The sequence below is a fragment of the Quercus lobata genome, chromosome 1 (assembly GCF_001633185.2).
Source record: "Quercus lobata isolate SW786 chromosome 1, ValleyOak3.0 Primary Assembly, whole genome shotgun sequence".
Taxonomy (NCBI): Eukaryota; Viridiplantae; Streptophyta; class Magnoliopsida; order Fagales; family Fagaceae; genus Quercus; species Quercus lobata.
Window position 1 is genome coordinate 10,810,351 of NC_044904.1, and position 19,983 is coordinate 10,830,333.

The 19,983-nt window shown below is 34.9% G+C and overlaps 1 protein-coding gene across 1 annotated transcript; it reads left to right on the forward strand.

Annotated features, from left to right (window-relative positions):
* Positions 1-982: 982 nt before the first annotated feature.
* LOC115978516 lies at positions 983-7,385 on the forward strand. The gene is made up of 11 exons (XM_031100447.1): positions 983-1,321; positions 1,403-1,487; positions 2,741-2,810; positions 3,548-3,608; positions 3,689-3,742; positions 4,112-4,268; positions 4,351-4,447; positions 4,708-4,817; positions 5,036-5,142; positions 6,912-7,022; positions 7,121-7,385. The coding sequence occupies exons 1-11, from the start codon at positions 1,133-1,135 to the stop codon at positions 7,235-7,237; spliced, it is 1,158 nt and encodes a 385-aa protein (XP_030956307.1). The 5' UTR covers positions 983-1,132; the 3' UTR covers positions 7,238-7,385.
* The last annotated feature ends 12,598 nt before the right edge of the window (positions 7,386-19,983 follow it).

The window sequence follows — 19,983 nt, forward strand, 5'->3', positions numbered from 1 at the left end:
GCCCAGTACAACAGGAGGCAGCCCAACCCAACATTACAAAAAGGCCCACTACAATAATTAAACTAAAAAATCAATTGGTTTAGATGTAAGCGGAAATTGAACCTTAAATATCTTATTTGATGACAAAAGATTTTACCAATTAAATTAATTGAAACCCACAAAGCCTAGTTCTTAAGTTACAATCATTGCCCACACGAGGCATGCCCACTTCAATTGACAACTGCATCAAAAAAATTAAATTAAATTACTTTTAACCCATCAAGTTAGAGGCTTGACCAAGTTTCCCATGTCTCTTTCTTGGCTTCATCTAGTTTATTATATCTTTCCAACTGATCAACACATTTTATCATCTGCTTTAGTATGAAATGTATGCTCTCCGATTCCACATGCCTATTTTGTAGTACACCTGATTCCTTAGCTTCCATCCACACATGAAGCTTAACTACACTGCTTCGAGATAAACTCCTTTTCAACTCCTCCATTTAGTTGATGATGAGGTTCTAAAGGTGGAGTTGGAGGCAATGATGGGTTTTGGTTGAGCAATTGTGGCTGCTGGTGATTGAGTTTTAGTTGTGTGGCTTGGATTCTGCCAATGAATGAAGAAGAAGGATTGAGAAAATACCTTTGAAAATCTCTATTCACCCACTAAAATTTACCATTAACAAAATCTCTATGGATAGTCAAAGTACATTTATTTGTTATTTAATTATATATCTTTTTTAATTCAAAAGAAAATTTAGTATTAAAAGAGAATTTTTAATGTTTTAACAAAAGCTTTTGAAACGAAAATAGACAGAATGATCACCTTGATAATAATAAATATCAATGTTAGGGATGAAAATGATAGAAATTATATTTTAGAAACAAAAATGATAATTAACAAAAACTTAAGTGGCGCAAAAAAAAAAATCAAAATTTACAGTGGGGGAAAAGAAAAATCAAAATCCGTGCGTTCAAATTACGCTCGTAAGATTAATCTCTAAAAGTCTCCAAGTCCAAATGAAAAAAAAATCCAAGGTCCAAAGAAATCAAATAATCCTAACGAGTGTAGAATTGATTGATCAATCAATGAATCGTAGTTCGTAGTGATAGAAAGATAGATAGAGAGAGAGAGAGAGAGAGAGAGAGAGAAATGAGTGACGCAGGTATCCGAGCAGTGGTAGAAGGCATCCACTCCAGTCCCACTCAGGCCGTCCTCTTTCTCTCCGGCGGAGCCTCTCAGATTATAGGGTGGTTGCTTTCGGTGCCCGGAGCTTCAAATACTGTTCTTGAAACTCTCGTCCCTTATTCCAGAATGTCTATGATCCAATTACTCTCCAAGGCAAACCCCACCCACCCTTCTTAGATTCTTTCTTATTAGATTCTTGTTCATTGCCTCATTTTTGTTTTTGTGTTGTAGTAGATTCCGAGCAAGTTTTGTAGCCAAGACACCGCTGAAGACATGGCTTTATTGGCTTATAATCGCGCCCTCAAGCTCTCTACTCCAGGTTCTTCTTCATTCCACTTTCCTCTAAAACAATTCCATAGTTTTACTAATTGTGGGTTTTCAGCTTATAGTGTATTTGTTGCTAGTTTTTGTGCTCTTAAGTACTAATTGTTTCAAGAACATGATGATGGCTTTGATTAACCTTTTTGAGAAAAGTGGTATGTATTTTGACAGTGCATTGTCACGCCGAGCTTATTTTAATGCATTGTTTTGATTTGCCAATAGTAATTGTAGACTTTCTTTTTTTGTGTGCTAATAATCAAGAATTTGAGATTGTTTTGACCCTGAAAATTTGTGGTTTTGCTTAAATGGGAAAATCTTAGAAGCAATGCAGCTAGTGAAAGCGTAATTGTCATTTGTTTGATCTAGTGTACATGATGCTGAAATTATAAACTATTTCAATTATTATTGCATGGTAGTGCTGTGATTTTGATTGAAGGTGTGTCTGGATACCACTTATTTTGTTGAAACTGAAAAATTATTGCTGAAAGTACTGTAGATAAAGATAAAAGTTAGTTGAAATAGTACAGTGTGACTCATAAATAGTGCCAAAAAGTGCAGTGAGGCCTATGAATAGTAACAAAAATAAGCTGAATAGTGAAATAATTTAAATTTTTCATTCTTACCCAAACGCACACTGATTATCCTTCTTTTTTTTTTGGCTAGGTAAATAGGGGGATGGGGGGCGGGGGGGTTAGTAGCGTTCGAACTCCAGTGCCCTGGAAATACTGGGGTATTCCTTGAACCCTGATTTTGATTGATTATCCTAGTTTTGGAAAAACTTTGAAAATATTGGAATTCTGTTTTTGTTTCAACCTATCATGGTTTTATAATTAAGATGATTCAACAATAGCTATGGCTGAAGTATTTTGATTGACTTCTGTGCAATTTTTATACCGGACTATGATTATGACTGAAATTCTCAAATTTCACTATCTATGGTTCCCTGCGACTTCCACATAATTTGGTATCTTCATTGCTTTCCCTCTCTTTTAAAATGTGCTTGACTGCAATTATAAATAATGCTAGAGTCGATTGAGAGCTATACAATGATATTGTCAGCTTGACTTATTAAAAAAAGAAGAAGATATTGTTAGCTTGATATTTGATTGTTTAATAACCTCACTAATAATGAGCAGGCCTTTTTTGGATGTTTATGTCAAAACGACAAATTTGATGGGTATAATAGTTATATGTTTGAAATCCAGCCTTACTAATGTGATTTTGTATGGTTTCTATTTGTCCCTTCAATAGGTTCTCCAGTTCTTGGTGTGGGTTTTACTGGGTCTTTGGCTAGCTCAAGGCCGAAACTTGGGGACCACAGGTATCTTTGATCAAAATTTCAGTATTAACAAGAAAGTTGATGAACACACACAATTCATCTTATGAATAAGTGTTTCTTTATAGTAAGGGAATTGCATCTTGTTCTTGATACAAACTGGTAACCTAATGCATTCACAGATTTTAGTAGCATAATAGAACTCTGGCCACCCAGGGAATAGTCTTACAATTCTGCCCTTGCCTTGTCATGACAACTTCAAACCTAGTCTCAGTCAATTGGGTAAGGGGAGGCGGAATTGAAGGGCACTGAGCAAATCCAGAACATGAAGTCAGCTTAAGATCCTTTATCAATTTCTCATCAAAGGATCCAGCCAAGGGATTGATCATGAATTTTAATTGGATCCAACTGATTGATATAACTATATCATTCTACCATTGTTTTCTGGATCTAGCTATATGATACACATTATGACTTTCAAAAAACCTTTCCCCACTTCCTATTTATAAAGTAGTCAACATTCTGTGTTTCTCTTTTTTGTCAATTTTTTCTGCATAAGCCCAGTTTTAGGAACTGACAAGGATACTCTTGACTATAGATTGCAATTTGAGCTCAAAGTTTGTGAAAGACTAATGGGCTTTCAAGTTGTTTTCTGAAATTACTTTCTATCATTTAAGCTGGATCTTGTAGTCTGCACATGTTGTTTTGCAAGATTCCTCCTTACATAATGTTTTTCCCCCAATTTGGCTTTGCTTACCTTTTGGTTTCATAATCATTTGCAGGTTTCACTTGTCAACAAGGACAGCTGACCGGCTTTGGGTATCTACAGTTACACTGTCAAAGGTAGTTATGGGATTGTTTTGGCTTTTATTTAATTGAATGTGTTGTAATGTTTATTTATATTCTTTACTTGATTAATGTAGGGTTTGCGGACTAGAGAGCAGGAAGACAAAGTTTCAAGTCATATTTTACTTAAGGTATGTGTTAAAATATTAATGATTATCAAGTCTAAGCATTCAAATATATAGTTTTCAAGAATGGCTAATTGCATGTATTTCCTTTGCCAGAAAAAGGTCTAACCATTCAAATATATAATTTTTGAGAAGAGCTAATTGCTTCTATCTCCTTTGTAAAAAAATGTTGTTGTCTATTACTTTTTAAGAATTCCTGAGATTTCAAAATAAGTAGAGAAAAGGATTATTTGGCAATACAGTGTGTTCGCTTTGTTACATTGCATGTTTTTTTTTGCTAATTTGACTTGTTATATCTAGAACTTCAAGTTTGTTTCTTAGGTTGTCACTTACTTTCTCTTGCATTTTAATTTTCCTTTTATATTTTGGTTACAGGCAATTGCAAATGCATGCAGAGTTCCGACAACATTTGATTCGGGGTTGACAGAATCTGAAGTATCTGATGAATGTGAAAAGCAATTTGATGAAGATCAAGAATTAGAGCAACTTATAAATGGGCAAATATACTTTAAAATTTACCCATTTGCAAGTGGTATTGACCTTTTGCTCATATCAACCTCAATTAACAGTGTGAATTTTATTCTTTTCAGTCAATCATGTAGCAACTTTTGCAGGCACAGATATGTCTACTGCTGAAAGGAAGATTATATTATCGGGTTCTTTTAATCCCTTACATGATGGTCACCTCAAGCTCTTGGAAGTTGCTGCTAGGTACGTTAATAATTATCTGGTAGCTTTGTGAAATGTTTGTTCACTTTGGAATTGTCTCATAGACCTGTTACCTTTTGGACATTTAGTTGCCAGAAAGTTGTGTATGCATTCTTGCTTCAGGAAAGTAAATCTGTCCACATCAATTGTGCTATACTGCCCTTTTCTCCCTCTCTATGTGGATGTAGCACTGTGTTTGTCACCAATGCCAATTGAGAATTTATATGAAATGCTTCTCATCATTTTTACTTATTTTTATGCAGCATTTGTGGTGATGCGTATCCATGCTTTGAAATATCTGCAGTCAACGCAGACAAACCACCACTAACGGTATCACAAATCAAAGACCGTGTCAAGCAATTCGAAAAAGTTGGTGAGGTTGATTCTCTGTATTATTTTCCAAGATTTATAAAATGTATAAATTTTTCCAAGATTTATCTTTTTTAAATCCTCTGTGGGTGAAGGTTGTGTTTGCATATTTTTTTAACTAGCAAAATATTTATTACTTTAAGCTGACTTGTAGTGTGGGATAGCAGCTTGTTATATGATATATAACTTGTACTTGTTAATGATTTTCTCTTTGAATGACAGGGAAGACAGTAATTATATCCAGTCAGCCTTATTTTTATAAGAAAGCTGAAATTTTTCCAGGCAGTACTTTTGTAATTGGTGCTGACACAGCAGTGAGACTAATTAATGTACGTAATTTTAATCTGAAATACTATTATTAATATCAACACCATCATCATTATATTTTAATTTCAATGAAAGTATAGTGTAGGTTGTTGAAGCGTGCTCTCTAATATATCCATGTAGCTGTAATTTTCTAGAAAAGTGCATATTCTGAATTTCATTACCATGAAATCAATTCCTGGTGTTTGATTTATGAATTAATGTTAATCTTGCAATTAGTCATGTATTATTTGGTGCCTAGGGATACTGAATCTTTTGTTCTCCAAGCTTGGCTGTGTGATAAATATTCTGCTGGACATTATACTTTTGGTCTGCTATGTTTTTCCCAATATGTTCCTCTCATTTAGAGGTAGACTGGAGTTTTGAGTATAGGAAGGTCATGAAAACAACCTTTCCAGAATCTAAGGGGCATTCAACTTTTACTAGACTTGTTATGTGTAAACAGGCCAGGCCATATAAATATTGCAGAAAATTGTTAAAATTAAAGTTCATACAAGAAACTTCTTTAAACTTTCCAGAACAGTTACTGCTTTATGATTTTGAAGGCAAAAGGTTTTCTATTACATAATGTAATGACAAAACCTGGAGATTTTCCCTTATAAGAAGGTAGAAACATTTTAAGCCCTATAAATTTAAGAACTGAACTGACCATAGGCCCATAGCATGATAAAATTTGAGTAGCATACTTGAGAGATTATCATCTCAAAATAACTAGGGAAAGAATATTAACTTGATCAGGTTGATAGTTTCTGCTGTTTTGTAGTTTTTTTAAGCAGGGAAATTTATGAATTTGTGAGGAAAATTACACCTTCTTTTAAGGGATTTGCTACACCCAGAAATGGACAGATTTGGGCGAAAACCAAAATTTTTAGTGAAAATTTTGTTCAATCACAAAAATTCTTAAAAGATAACTTCCTAATCAAATATATAGGCATAATGGTCAAATGAAAATACATTTTTTCCCTTTCCGTTCATCTCACTAACCAAGCAATAGATGATCTATTTCCTAAATTTTCATCATGAAAGTCCAAATAAAAGAGTGACATTACCCAGGTTTTTCCTTTCCCCATGAATAGGTCTTATCCCATCCAGTCCTTTTGATGATCTTATATTTGATGATCTTTCCTTAAAAACTCAAACATTGTGTAAGCAAATTGTTTGAAACAAAAGGAGAGAGAAAAAGAAAAAAATTAAAATTAAATTGGTGCAGTGGTATTGTAATTGTATGCACTGATTTCTTTGTGTTTGTTCAAGCACTGCTTGTCTTATATGGAGCTCAGTATGTGTATGTTTCATACAATTCTTTTGTTGGTTGGTGTAAAACATAATGATTTATGATCAAAATTGCAAATAGAAATGCTACTGTGTAGCCAAATCCCTTATTTACTCTAGTTTATTTATTTTGTATTGTGCATTTGGATATAATGTGGACAGTATGCCACAAAGCCTAAAATGGACAGGCCTCTGTTTTTCGAAAACAAGATCCTTAGGCACACAGCTGCACTCTCTTAAGGGATCCTGGCTTTACCATTACAACAAAACAGGGTAGGTTGCTTTGGCCACACTCACACCTAAATCACCAATGCTTACAGACACTTATAGTGACGGTGGTTTAGAAGAAATAGTAAAACATCGAACTTTTGATATTTAGATTTTTAAGATGTCTATGTTTTGGTGTAGTTTCATAGTATATGACGCAGTATGGCAAGTGTGGAGCATCACATTGTATGATAATTTAGCTGGTATTTATGAAATATATCTATTGCCTTTTCAGCCCAAATACTATGACGGGGACTATAAGAAAATGCTGGAGATACTCATTGGATGTAAGAAAACAGGATGCATTTTCCTTGTGGGCGGTCGTAATGTAGATGGTGCTTTCAAGGTAGGCTTGCATACTAAAGCTCATTAAGGCTCTGATTGTTTCTTGTTGATCTTATTTCCTTTGGCGAAGTTTTGAATTCCATTGTGTAACACATGCAGGTTCTTGAAGATTTTGACATTCCAGAGGAGTTAAGAGACATGTTTATATCTATACCAGCAGACAAGTTCCGCGTGGATATATCTTCCACTGATTTAAGGAAAAGTTTTGGAATGTGAATTTCTTACACTTGACTACACATTCTAAGCATGAATGATCGTGTCAATGCTAAAGAAAATAATCACATTCCCTTGTATGTTGAACTCATAATAATCTATGTATGTACATAAATAGATGAATCAAATCAGAACCCGAGTTTTTTATAAAGAGCAAATGTACAGACCCAATGCATTCTCCACTAGCGAACAAACGAACATATCAGCACGAGGCGAGCAGAATAAACATTGAATTTTCTTTCGACACATGAATGATTGAACGAGTGATCTGAACAATATGTTAGGATTTCCCCCTCTTTTTTTAGCACATCAAACAATAATATATTCGATTTGTAAATTTGTATGTAATTTCAGTTGTAATCCAACCCAAGGTAATTGACATCTCCACAGTATCTGGAAATAAGCCGCCTACTTTTAGGAATTCTGGATGGTTCACAACTCAGAAATCACATTGCTGTGTTTCTTTTTATCCTTGGGCTCACTTTGGTATCAAGTATGAAATCCACAAGGGTCACCTTAGATGTACCAAGTCCCCAACAATATTTGAGGTTTGGGCCCCGCAATGGAATATTAAAGATTGTATCTTTGATTGGGCAATTTTAGCAACGATTGTGTACGTGAATATATATGATGCCTTGCTTATCTTGAAAAAGAATATATACACCTTTACGTTGTTAAAGTCTTAAAGAAGCCCATGTTGTCACGGGAAAGTGCTAAAAGACATTTCAGGGATGGGGATGGCAAACAGTGAGGTGTGTGGTTTAAATGTCTACAAAGAAATATGGGAAACATTTTGCTAACAACTTGTGGCAAACTATTAACCACTTAAATTCTAGAATGCAGATAAGGATCACACTGTATTCTCCTTTATGATATATGGAAGTTAGTATAGCTCTACTGCAACATAATCTAATTCAATATTTTGCTAAGAAAGTGAAAAAAGATATAAGAAAAAAGAGAAGACAATCCATTGAATCAAGGAACTGAAAAAACTGTAACTGTGTCATTAATATCATCATTATTTTTGTCTTTAAATTCTTCTAGGTTGCTATCTAGCAGAATGGTTTGAACAAACAGTAGCTTCAAAATTACTTTAAAACTGCAAGGAAGCATAACTTGACACTGAATTATTACATTATGAAGTTCATTCTTGTGACTTTTATGATGAAGAGAGTGGTGAGAATGAATGAATTCAACATAATCTAATTCAATATTTTGCTAAGAAAGTGAAAAAAGATATAAGAAAAAAGAGAAGACAATCCATTGAATCAAGGAACTGAAAAAACTGTAACTGTTTCATTAATATCATCATTATTTTTGTCTTTAAATTCTTCTAGGTTGCTATCTAGCAGAATGGTTTGAACAAACAGTAGCTTCAACATTACTTTAAAACTGAAAGGAAGCATAACTTGACACTGAATTATTACATTATGAAGTTCATTCTTGTGACTTTTATGATGAAGAGAGTGGTGAGAATGAATGAATTCAACCACCGCAAGCTCCACCACAGCCGGCGGCACAAGCAGCACCATAAGCATCATTGTGGGTTGCTGAGGTTTTGTCTTTGGATGCACCATCTGCACAGGAAAAGATGGCTGCTGTGATAAGAGAAAGCATGACCAAGACACCCCAGATGATAAAAACTACTTCACTGCTCAAGCTTTCGCCATTGCCGCTTGCATCCCTTGGTACCACTTCCCTCCAATATTCCCTCACCATCTATGTTCAATCAAGCTTTTTTTCACACCCTCTCTTTAGTCTGTAGAAATGGTGGCAATTGTATTGAGTTCTAGAGGGTCAAGTATAGACTAATATATCCTATCTATTTTTCAAAAAAAAAAGTATAGACTAATATAAAGTTATAAACGATGCTGAGGCTTTTGCTCTTTATACTAACTACTTGTCAAACAAGGCGGCGTTTTTTTTAATAGTAACGATGGTTCCAACTGAACAATCAAATTGCGCCACTTGGCAATACCGAGAATTAACTATGAATTGGCCTACATTTTTTCAGTGGATTCACAAATGAAACACATCTTAGTTCGAACACAATGACTAGGAAAGTCATAATAGTTGGCTAGGGAGGAATTAAACAAAAATCTCATCCATATCAAATTCAGCTTTGTTGACGAAAAGTGACAAAGAAAAATGAAAGACAGTGAGGGGAGAGAGAGAGAGAGAGAGAGAGAGAGATTTCTATTTATCACTAAGGGATTCGGAATTATTGCAAGTTGTCATGAATGATAATTGATAAGGCAATTTACCCACCAAAAAAAGAAAAGAAAAAGGATAATTGATAAGGCAGGTTATCAGTGGGTAGGCTAAGGCTCTCATTTCATTTCCCTCATTTGGGCTCCTTATCTTCTTTGGCCTTTTTATATTGTTTGGGTGTTTATGTGTGGATTCCGCAAATATTTGTTTAAAAGCATTTAGTGGAGTATAAAATTTCCAAACTAGCAGCCAAATGCCAAACAAGAAAGAAAGAAGCAAAGCCAAGAGTTCTATCTTTTATCTAAAAAAAAAGTCAAAAGTCTTTTAGCTTAATTGGAACCTTTCCATAGATAAAGTATTTGTGGAATTTAGGGGGGAAATTGTTGTAATTATATATATATATAAAAAAAAAAAAAAAAAAAAAAAAACTGACGTGGCAAGGTTTAATGTCACATTAAATTACAAGAAGCTTAAGGCAATAATGATATAAATAACTAGTCGCTAACCCGTGCGATGCACGGGATAGTTAAACAAAATTTATACACATTCACTTTTATTGGTACAATCATTTGAAAATAATTCTAACTAATACACTTAAAAGGGTTAGTAATTTATAGTACTTACCCCCCACTATTAGTATACAGACACCAAGTGCGGTCGTCGTAGCCTTTTGAAAAAACCTTTCCCAATTGGACCCTATCAAAAAAAAAAAAAAAAAAAAACACCCAATTAACAAAATTGATCCAAAAGGGTCTAAAAAGCACACAAAATCAATTCAAAAAACAAAAATATGAGACAAAGTAATTACTTTCCGCTGCCAATGAAATCGTCTTTTGTATTGCTTTTCCAAACTGCAGCACTTATCTCTCTAAGGCCTTCAATTAACGAAAACACAAACTTCTCTTGAAATACCGGAGTATTATGACCATCTATACACACATACACAAAAAACAAAATCAGCATAACTCACTATAACTCTATAGAAGCCTAAAAAATATAAAGAGAAATTAAAGGGGTTGAATTTGATATTTATGTTTGGAGAGAGAGAGTTTGCAGAAATTATGGCTTTATATTTCTTAACTTGAGAGAGGGGTAAGGTTGCTAGGGTTTTATTTCTTAACTTGAGAGAGGAGTAAGGTTGCTAGGGTTTTGAGGTGTTATAATATTTTTATTTTTATTTTTATTTTTTAAATATTGTGCTGACGTGGAAAATTGTGGTGCCAGCAGAGGCTTCGGTTTTATATATATATATATATATATAGATTATTTAGATTGAAGCATAGTAGGCACACAGATTAGTATGACAAGTCAAAAAAAAGAAAAAGAAAAAAGAGCACATGCATGCATTCATCAAAGTTGACTTCTGTTTTTTAATTTTGCTACTATCAACTTTGATTAAGTAATGTGTTTTTGAATTTGATCGAAAGATTGACCCAAGTTTTCAAAGTTGAAGACGCTGTATTCAATGACACGAAACACGCATGCGATTATATATCCTTTAAACTCTCCATAGTAAGCGGGGCAGCTTATTCACAAGCACAAATGAGTGACAGTTTTTGAGTTTGATGCTAATAGCTTCATTGCTTGAAAACATAAGCTTATATAAGTAGGCGTGGCACTCGCAGAGACAGTTTAAAGTTTAAAAGAGTCAATAATTGTACCCTAGTGCAACTTTGAGCCCTTGTCAACATACGACATTGAATCTTTTTATGGTTAAAAAGAAATAGCATCAAGCATTGTCAACAATTTTTGCTAAGACCAGTTATTTCCTCTTTGCAGGACATTGCTTGATAAATTGTTTAGACCATATCCCTTACTTCAATGAGCTCCGACTCAAATGATTCTTAGGTTGCATTTGGATTGGGATGAAAACGTCTGCGTCTGCGTTTTGTTTGTTTGTTTGTTTGTTTGTTTTTTTTTTTTTTTTTTTTTTTTTTTTTTTTTTTTTCGCGTTTTTGAGCTTTTTGAGGGTTGCGGCTACTGTTCATGCACTGTTCAATGAACAGTAGCCACAAACTTTGACTTTTCAAATTTTTTTATCAATCAATGCACATCGTGTACTGTTCATGAACCCACAAATTTCATTTTTCAGCAATTTTTTATTACAAATGGGTCCCACGGTATTATTTACACATTTAAAAATTATTTCGCTACAGTGTTTTTCAGTTTCAGTTTCAATTTTCAGTTTTCAGCTGTATCCAAACGGACCCTAATACTCTCTTTTTAAGAAGATGAAATGAGAGTAGCGGTAGAGTTGTGGATTTACTAGCTAAGGCGTGTATAATTGATTAACAAAAATGAAAAAGGAAGAAAAGATATAGAACTAAATATATTCTTCTTGAGAGAGAGGGGGGAGGGGGGGCTTCAGGCTTTTAAATTTCCTCATACCTCCTATTATTTATTATAAATAATAGGTGTAGACACGTGTAAAATTTAGCTAATGCCCCCCCCCCCCCCGCAATACGAGATATATATATATATATATATATTAATATATATATATATGACTATGCATGATTTTTTTATTCTTATTACTCTTATAATATTAATTAATACCTAGTTAAACCAAAGCATATTCAAAAAATATATTCCTAAAATAGATAATAAATTTTTTTTTTTTAAATTTGAGTTTGGAGAATAAGAACTATGGATACTATGGTTTTTATTATTTTATGAAAGGACAATTGTGGATTTTATGGTTAGGAGTTAAAGATCCTTATTGCATTTGTCATAAATGGAAAATAAACTTTTTATTTAGTTTATTTTTTTGTTATATTGACTTGTATATGTTCAGGTATACAAAATACTGTTTATTATTTAAATGATTTAAAATTTGATTAATTTTCCTACGTGTTTCATGATTTTTAAAACTATTAATGTACTCTAACTGCTTAATTTCTAATTTATTTAACAAAAAAAATATTGATATGAAATGTTTAAATTTTTTTAATCATTATGATTGAAAGGATAGTTCATAGTTTATAAATTTATTGGATAAAAAATTGATAATACTATATTGTAATATGCAAATTTAATGCAGCAATTAAATAAATATTAGGTAAAAATGTAAAATTGATCTTCTAACTTTCAATTTTTTTTTATTTTAGTCCTCTAACTTTCAGTTTTGCCAATTCAATCTTCTAACTTTCAATTTTTGTCAATGTAGGATTCTGTTAAGCTACTGTTAACTTTCAGTTTTTTTTTTTTTTATATTTATTTTTTTGAAATTAAAAGAAAAAAATTTGTAAAAAAAAAAAAAAAATTTAAGGTCGTTCTCCTTACCTGAAACCAAAACCGAGGAATCACAACATATTGCAAGTGAATGGCATCACCACGTGATCCTAAAAGCTTTCAATCTCTCTGTTGCTACAATCTGGTGGGATCTAAAATTTGATGAACCCACCTCCCCAATAGCAAAAGTAACAAAGATGCTAAAAAAAAAAAAAAAAAAAAAAAAAAATTCAAAAACGTGTTTATTCCAACTACAAAGTCAAATTCATGTGCAGCTATAATGGTAAGATTCAACCTAGGCCTCACGATAACCAGCTCGCTTATGTCGGCGGCGAAACCAAAATCCTAGCCGTCGATCGCAGCATCAAGTTCAACGCTATCAAGTCTAAGCTTTCTTCGATTTGCAACGACGCTGATCTTTGCTTCAAGTACCAACTCCCTGGCGAAGATCTCGACGCTTTGATTTCTGTGGCGAATGATGAGGATCTCGAGCACATGATGTTGGAGTACGATCGGCTGCTTCGCGGTTCGGCTAAGCCTACTAGGCTCAAGTTGTTTCTGTTTACGGTGAATTCTGCGCAACGATCGGCTGCTCAGGTTGTTCCAACGATCGGCTGTTTCTGTTTTCGATCGGTGATCCGAAATTGGAGCGGCAGTGGTTTTGATTCCTCATCTTAAATGTGTTCCCTTTCTGAAAACCGAATCGTTCCCCTTAATTTTTATTTTATTTTTTATTTTTTTACAGATTCTTCTTTTTATTTTTTTTCTTTTAATTCCGAAATTTATTTAAAAAAAAAAACTGAAAGTTAACCGCAGCCTTAACGGAATCCTGCATCGATAAAAATTGAAAATTAGATGACTAAATTAACAAAACTGAAAGTTAGAGAACTGAAATGAAAAAAAGTGAAGGGCTAAATTAACAAAACTGAAAGTTAGAGGATTGAAATGAAAAAGAGTGAAAGTTAGGGAGTTAATTTTGCATTTTTACCTAAATATTATTAAAAAGAAACATTAGTGTAAAAAATGGTAGAAACAATGAAAAAAACCCACCAAATGAGAAACAAAATAGAAGAAATAGTGCGAGTATTGACATTTTTTTTTCCTCATTTGTTTGTTATGGGCAGAACGTGGAATGGACTGAGGGGAGGGGGGGCAAAGAGAGTGGCAAGAAATTTATGTAGAAAATAAGATGAAAGAGAAATAGTTGCAAGAAGGATAAGGTTAGAGCAAGAAATTATGAAGTAAAAAGAAGAGTTAATGGTAAGGAGAGAAAGTTTAAACAAAATCTATGTAGTATTGATATATAATAGGCTATATTCTTTCTGTTAAATTTTTGTTTTATGCATTTAACTTGACCCACAAAAATTTCTGATTCTGCCAATAACAATATGTATTTGATTATATTTCATTTTTCAGCCAAAAAGAAAGAAAACATGCACTTGATCATGGTTCTTTTTTTGAAAAAATGGCAAGCAGATCATGGTTTTTAAGCAATTACATTCTTACTCATTTGACCATTATACTCTGCAATGTATGCTAACATTGACCTTTCTTTAGGAAAAGGTTTTGCTACAAGCAGCAAAAAGAAAGAGAAAAGTGAACGTGACCCTTGAATACATATCCCTTTCTTTTTGCTGTCACATATCCAAATATGCAGTACACTGCATACTTGCCTTTCCCCCTCTTTTTTTGTAGCACACTGCTTTACTCTGCAAACGCATGATTGCATGATCAGGACATTTTTTTTAGCTGCAGCATAATCAAGATTTGATCATGGCTGTTGGACATTGAGGCAGCAAGCTCGAGGCTTTTCTATACTTCCAAATTCGAAGAGGTAAACGAGGTAGACACGGAGTCACATATGTCCAGGTGGCTTAACAGTTGCTCTACATGCACTACATAACAACACAGGTACAAGTGGACAGGTTCCCACTGATTAAAATGACAAAGTATAGCACAAAGTCACTAAAAACATGGAACAAATACAAAATAACTGAGATAGTACACATGCACAAAAGGGCAACCCGCCAAAATCTTCCAGTGTTTCCATACAAAGTGGCTGTTTTCTTCATTTCCAACGTTCCAAAAGTCGTTACTCTGTTGGTTCCCGCTAGTTCAATTGGATTTAAAGTACAGGTCTAGTACTGGGGTGGTCTTGGATTATATAAATATAACCACAAACACCACCACCTACAAACTGCACCGCTTACTAGTTAGCTAGTTCCAACTTCCAAGTCCCATTGTGTGTGAATTTTAATCGTGTGAGAGTACCCACTTAGATTGACAATTTGACAAGAGGCAACAATTCCCAGAGTGAGAGTTCACCACTTCCAACGAGGTGGATGTTCTTCAGGAGTCCTTTCTAAATGATGGAGATTTTTCTGTGGATTCTGGTCAACCTGGTGTCCTTGAGACCAATCCTGATTGGCTTAATGCTTCTTCTTGTTCTTTGAGCATTGGTGCCACAGAAGCAGAGGATTTTCAAGATATTTTTGAGATTCTACCTGATCTTCAGCTTCATTCAACAATAGCATCAAGCTGTTCAATAGAGAGGGAGATTTTGGATGAAGGAAGATCAAGTAGGGGAAAAAGGAAAGCTGATGACTTGACTTATGGAGGAAGTAGAAGCGAAGTAATTTGAACTAATAAATGCCAAGTTTGAACTAACATAATAACATGGATTTATATTTGTCATTTTCTTACATGGGTGTGTTTTGTTTTGTCATGTTAATTCCTGTTTTAGGAGATTGTTATGGTCTCTGTAGATATGAAGACAAATGAAGATAAACGGCCAAAAAGAACTCGTTCTGCTGAAATACACAAATCTTTCTGAGAGGGTGATATTTCAAATCAACTTTGATCTTAAATTTCCTTGGAAGGGTTATCTTATACCTCACCCTTCTCTTACTTCTTATGATCAACTAGATTACATTTGTTTTGAACAGAGGCGTAGGGACTGGATCAAGGGGAAGATCAGAGATTTGCAGGAACTGGTTCCTAACTGTAACAAGGTCACGACTCACAATTACTTTTCCTTGCTTAATGATGATTAGTTATTGTCTTGGTACAAAAAATTTGGTATAGAATAGGTGAAAGTGAATGTGGTCTCAATCTTGGTAACACTATTTGGAAAATTGCAGTGATGAAGAATTCAGAAAATGAAGATAGCTGGGAATTGGATGCACAAACTAATGTACTTCACCATGGGGTGGTGCTATGTGTTATTATACTAAAGAAACACTCACTCTAAGGGAAAATATCATAGTCTATTGGGTAGACAAGAAAAGTTACTTTCCTGCTGAATTATTTTTTATAAATTAGTTCAGAGTGTAAAGAATGATGGTGACTCTGTCAACAGAGATATAAAACAGAGCACAAACGACTTGTAGTTTAGCAATACTATTGTAATCTTGTATGTAGTTTAGCACCACAGGTTTAAGTATAGGATTAGTTGTAATACAGTCCACGTGTATGTCTTCTGTTAGAGTAGTTAGTTCCAAATCTGTTACGATTACTGACCCTATATAATTGGGGATCTGATGTAATCTATTCATATAATGAAATTCAGTTTTTCTACTCTTTCTTCTTCTAGAATTTCTCTCTAAAGAATCTTAAAACTCTTTCATGGTATCAGAGCCAACAATGGCATCTTCTACAAATTCTTCATCGTCTTCATCCTCTGCAACAACAGGATCAACCACGAGTTCTTCAATCACTCATGGTGTCAATCCTTCATTGCTGCTACTGTCAAATATGGCAAGTATGGCTACTGTGAAGCTTGATTACAACAACTACATGGTGTGGAGACATCAGATTGAAGTGATCTTGGTAGCATATTCAATGATCAATTTCATCAATGATGATGATCAAGCTCCGGATCCATTTCTCAAGGATAGCTCAGGTAATTTTACAACTGTGGCTAATCTAGAGTACTTCCAATGGAGGAGTCGTGAGCAAGCCTTGTTCACCTTTCTTAATTCAACTCTTTCTCTGTCAATTTTGGCTCTTACTGTGGGTCAAAAGTCTGGAAGAGGTGTCTGGAAAGTGCTTGAGAAAAGGTTTGCATCAGTATCACGATCTCATGTGCTCAGTTTGAGGGATGAGCTAATGAGTATCAAGAAGGGTTCAGAGTCAATGGATTCTTTCTTTCAAAGAATCAAGGAGGTTAGAGATAAACTTGGAGCTGTAGCAGTCTGTGTTGATGAGGAAGAGTTAATTCATCTAGCTCTTGAAGCTCTGCCTCCAGAGTATGATGCATTTTGTTATGCAATTAGAACCAGAAATGATGTTCTTACTATTGAAGAGTTGAATACACTCTTAAATGCTGAAGAGAGGTCAATTAAGAAAAGGTCTAATCATTCGGTTTTTAGAGATTCTGCATCATTTGCTATGGCAGTCAATCAATTCAATCAAAACTTTGCAAGAGGAAGAGGCAAGGTTGGGAATAACAGAGGCCGTGGAAATGGAAGAGGTGGTGGAAATCAATTTTCTGGTGGTGGTCAATTCTATCACAATCAGTTTCAGTTTCCTGGTAGTGGTAGTGGTCAATTTCAGAACACTAATAATCCAGTGGAATCTCAATTATTTACACAGAACAAGCCTTCTTTTCAAGGACAGAAAGTTACTTGTCAGATTTGTGGCAAGAATGGCCATTCTGCTTTGGACTGTTATCACAGAATGAATTTTGCTTATCAAGGTAGGCATGCTCCAGCTAAGCTTGCTTCCATGGCTGCAAGATCAATGGCTGCCACTTCAGGTGCTACTCAGAATCAGAATTGGTTGACTGACACTGGTGCCTCTGATCACATCACACCAGATTTATCTCAACTTTCTCTTGCTCAACAATCTGCAACTGGTGAGTCTGTAATAGTTGGCAATGGGCAAGATTTACCAGTAACACATATTGGCAATGGTAAGCTCATCACTTCCTCTCATAATTTCTACTTAAATAATATTCTTAGAGTTCCTAGAATTGCTTCCAACTTACTATCTGTTCACAAACTATGTCTTCAAAATAATGCATTTTGTTATTTTGATGCATATTGGTTCTCAATTCAGGATTTACCTACGGGGAAGGTTCTTTACAGAGGGCTGAGTAAGGATGGAGTTTATCATATACCCTCTTCCACTCTGCCTTCCTCATCTCCTTCTCATTCAACTTCCAGTGGTTTTGCTGCACTGTCTCCACAGTCTTTACTCTGGCATAATAGGCTTGGTCACCCTTGTGCTAAGGTTTTACATTCTGCTATGTCTTCTTTTCCTTCAGTCAAAGTGTCCTGTGTTAGTGACATTTGTTCTAAGTGTACTTCTTGTATAAGTGCTAAAATGCACAAGACTCCTTTTCCTACTCATGTATCAAATACTGACTATCCTTTTCAATTAGTGCACTCTGATGTATGGGGTCCTGCTCCTGTGACTTCTGTTCTTGATCATAGATTTTATGTGATTTTTGTTGATGATTTTACTCGTTTCACTTGGCTTTTCTTGTTGGAAAGGAAGTCTGATGTGTTTCAAGTTTTCCTACATTTCAATTCATTGGTTGAGACCCAATTTTCTGCCAAAATCAAAACACTAAGATCAAATGGTGGGGGTGAGTTTGTTAATGCCAAATTTAAGTCTTTTTGCTTAGAACATGGTATTCTCCATCAATTTTCCTGTCCTTACTCTCCTCAGCAGAATGGTGTTGCTGAGAGGAAGCACAGACACATTGTGGAGAGTGCTTTATCCATGCTTCACCATTCCAACCTCTCTACTTCTTATTGGTCTCATGCATTTAGTACTGCTGTGTACCTAATTAATAGACTTCCAACTTCTGTTTTGCAATTTGTCTCTCCTTGGGAGAAATTGTATGGTCACACACCTTCCCTTCATGCTTTAAGAACCTTTGGTTGTGCATGTTACCCTTTGTTGAGACCCTATGCCTCTCATAAGTTTGATCCTAAATCTAAGCAATGTATTTTTCTTGGTTATCCTCCTCAGTACAAAGGTTATATTTGCTTGGATGTTATTATTGGCAAAATTTACATTTCATGTCATTGTGTCTTTGATGAATCCGTTTTTCCTAGTTTTCCTACTTCTAGTGCTAATTCCCCTTCCTCTTCTCCTACTTCTTTTTCCTCTGATGTGTGGTTTTCTTTCATTCCACTTTCTTCCTTGAGTATTACTCAGTCCAGTCCCATTTCTTCTGCTGCTTCTGGTTTAGCTGAGTCTACTTCTTGTTTTGAGCCTTCTTCTTCTATTCCATCTCCAAATCCTTGTCCTGTTTCTGTATTACATGTGTCTTCCTCTGCTGTTTCTCGAGTCTAGTCTACCTGTTTCCCCTACTGCTCCTAGTCTTTCTATTTCTGTCCCTACCCTTGTCCCTGTGAATACAAATGCCCATCCTATGCTTACCAGGTCCAAAAATGGTATTTCCAAGCCTAAGGTGTTTGCTGTTCAGACTGATTACAGTTGCACTGAGCCCCCTTCCTATTCTATTGCTTCTAAGTATCCTCATTGGGTTAAAGCTATGGATTCTGAGTTTACTAGTTTGCAACAATAGCATACATGGTCCTTGGTTTCTTTACCACCTGATAAAAATGTTGTGGGGTGTAAGTGGGTGTACAAAGTTAAGAGGAATAGTGATGGTTCTATTGCTAGGTTCAAGGCTAGGCTTGTTGCTAAGGGTTACTTACAACAATATGGTCTAGATTATGCAGAAACTTTTAGTCCAGTGGTTAAGCCTACAACCGTGAGGATTATACTTGCCTTGGCTGTTCAGTTTGGTTGGTCTCTAAGGCAATTAGATGTCTCTAGTGCTTTTCTTCATGGGGTGTTGCAAGAGGAGGTTTATATGAGTCAGCCCCCTGGTTACAAGGATATCTCCAAGCCTCATCATGTTTGTCTCTTGCACAAAGCAATCTATGGTCTGAAGCAGGCCCCTAGGGCTTGGTTTGACAGCTTTACCACTCAGCTCTTCCATTTGGGTTTTCATGCTTCTTGTGCGGACAGTAATTTGTTCATTCTCATTCATTCATAGCAGGTTGTTTACTTACTTTTGTATGTAGATGACATCATTATTACTGGCAGTGATAAGGTGCTTATTGCTGATATTATTACTCAGCTTGGGGTTTCATTTGCTCTCAAGGATTTAGGTCCTTTGCACTATTTTTTGGGGCTGCAGATTGAATATTCTGGTGATGGTATTTTTGTACATCAATCCAAATATGCCAAAGATTTGCTGTCTAGATTTCATATGATGGACTGTAAGCCTTGTTCTAATCCGTGTGCCTCTTCTCAATCTTCTACTCTTGTTGTTAGTCCTCTTC

Bases quoted from the DNA above. Each gene is read 5' to 3' on its own strand.
- LOC115978516 (XM_031100447.1), top strand. From the start codon at position 1,133: ATGAGTGACGCAGGTATCCGAGCAGTGGTAGAAGGCATCCACTCCAGT. The intron at 3,743-4,111 runs GTATGTGTTAAA...TTTTGGTTACAG, and splicing joins CAAGTCATATTTTACTTAAG to GCAATTGCAAATGCATGCAG. The intron at 5,143-6,911 runs GTACGTAATTTT...TTGCCTTTTCAG, and splicing joins CAGCAGTGAGACTAATTAAT to CCCAAATACTATGACGGGGA.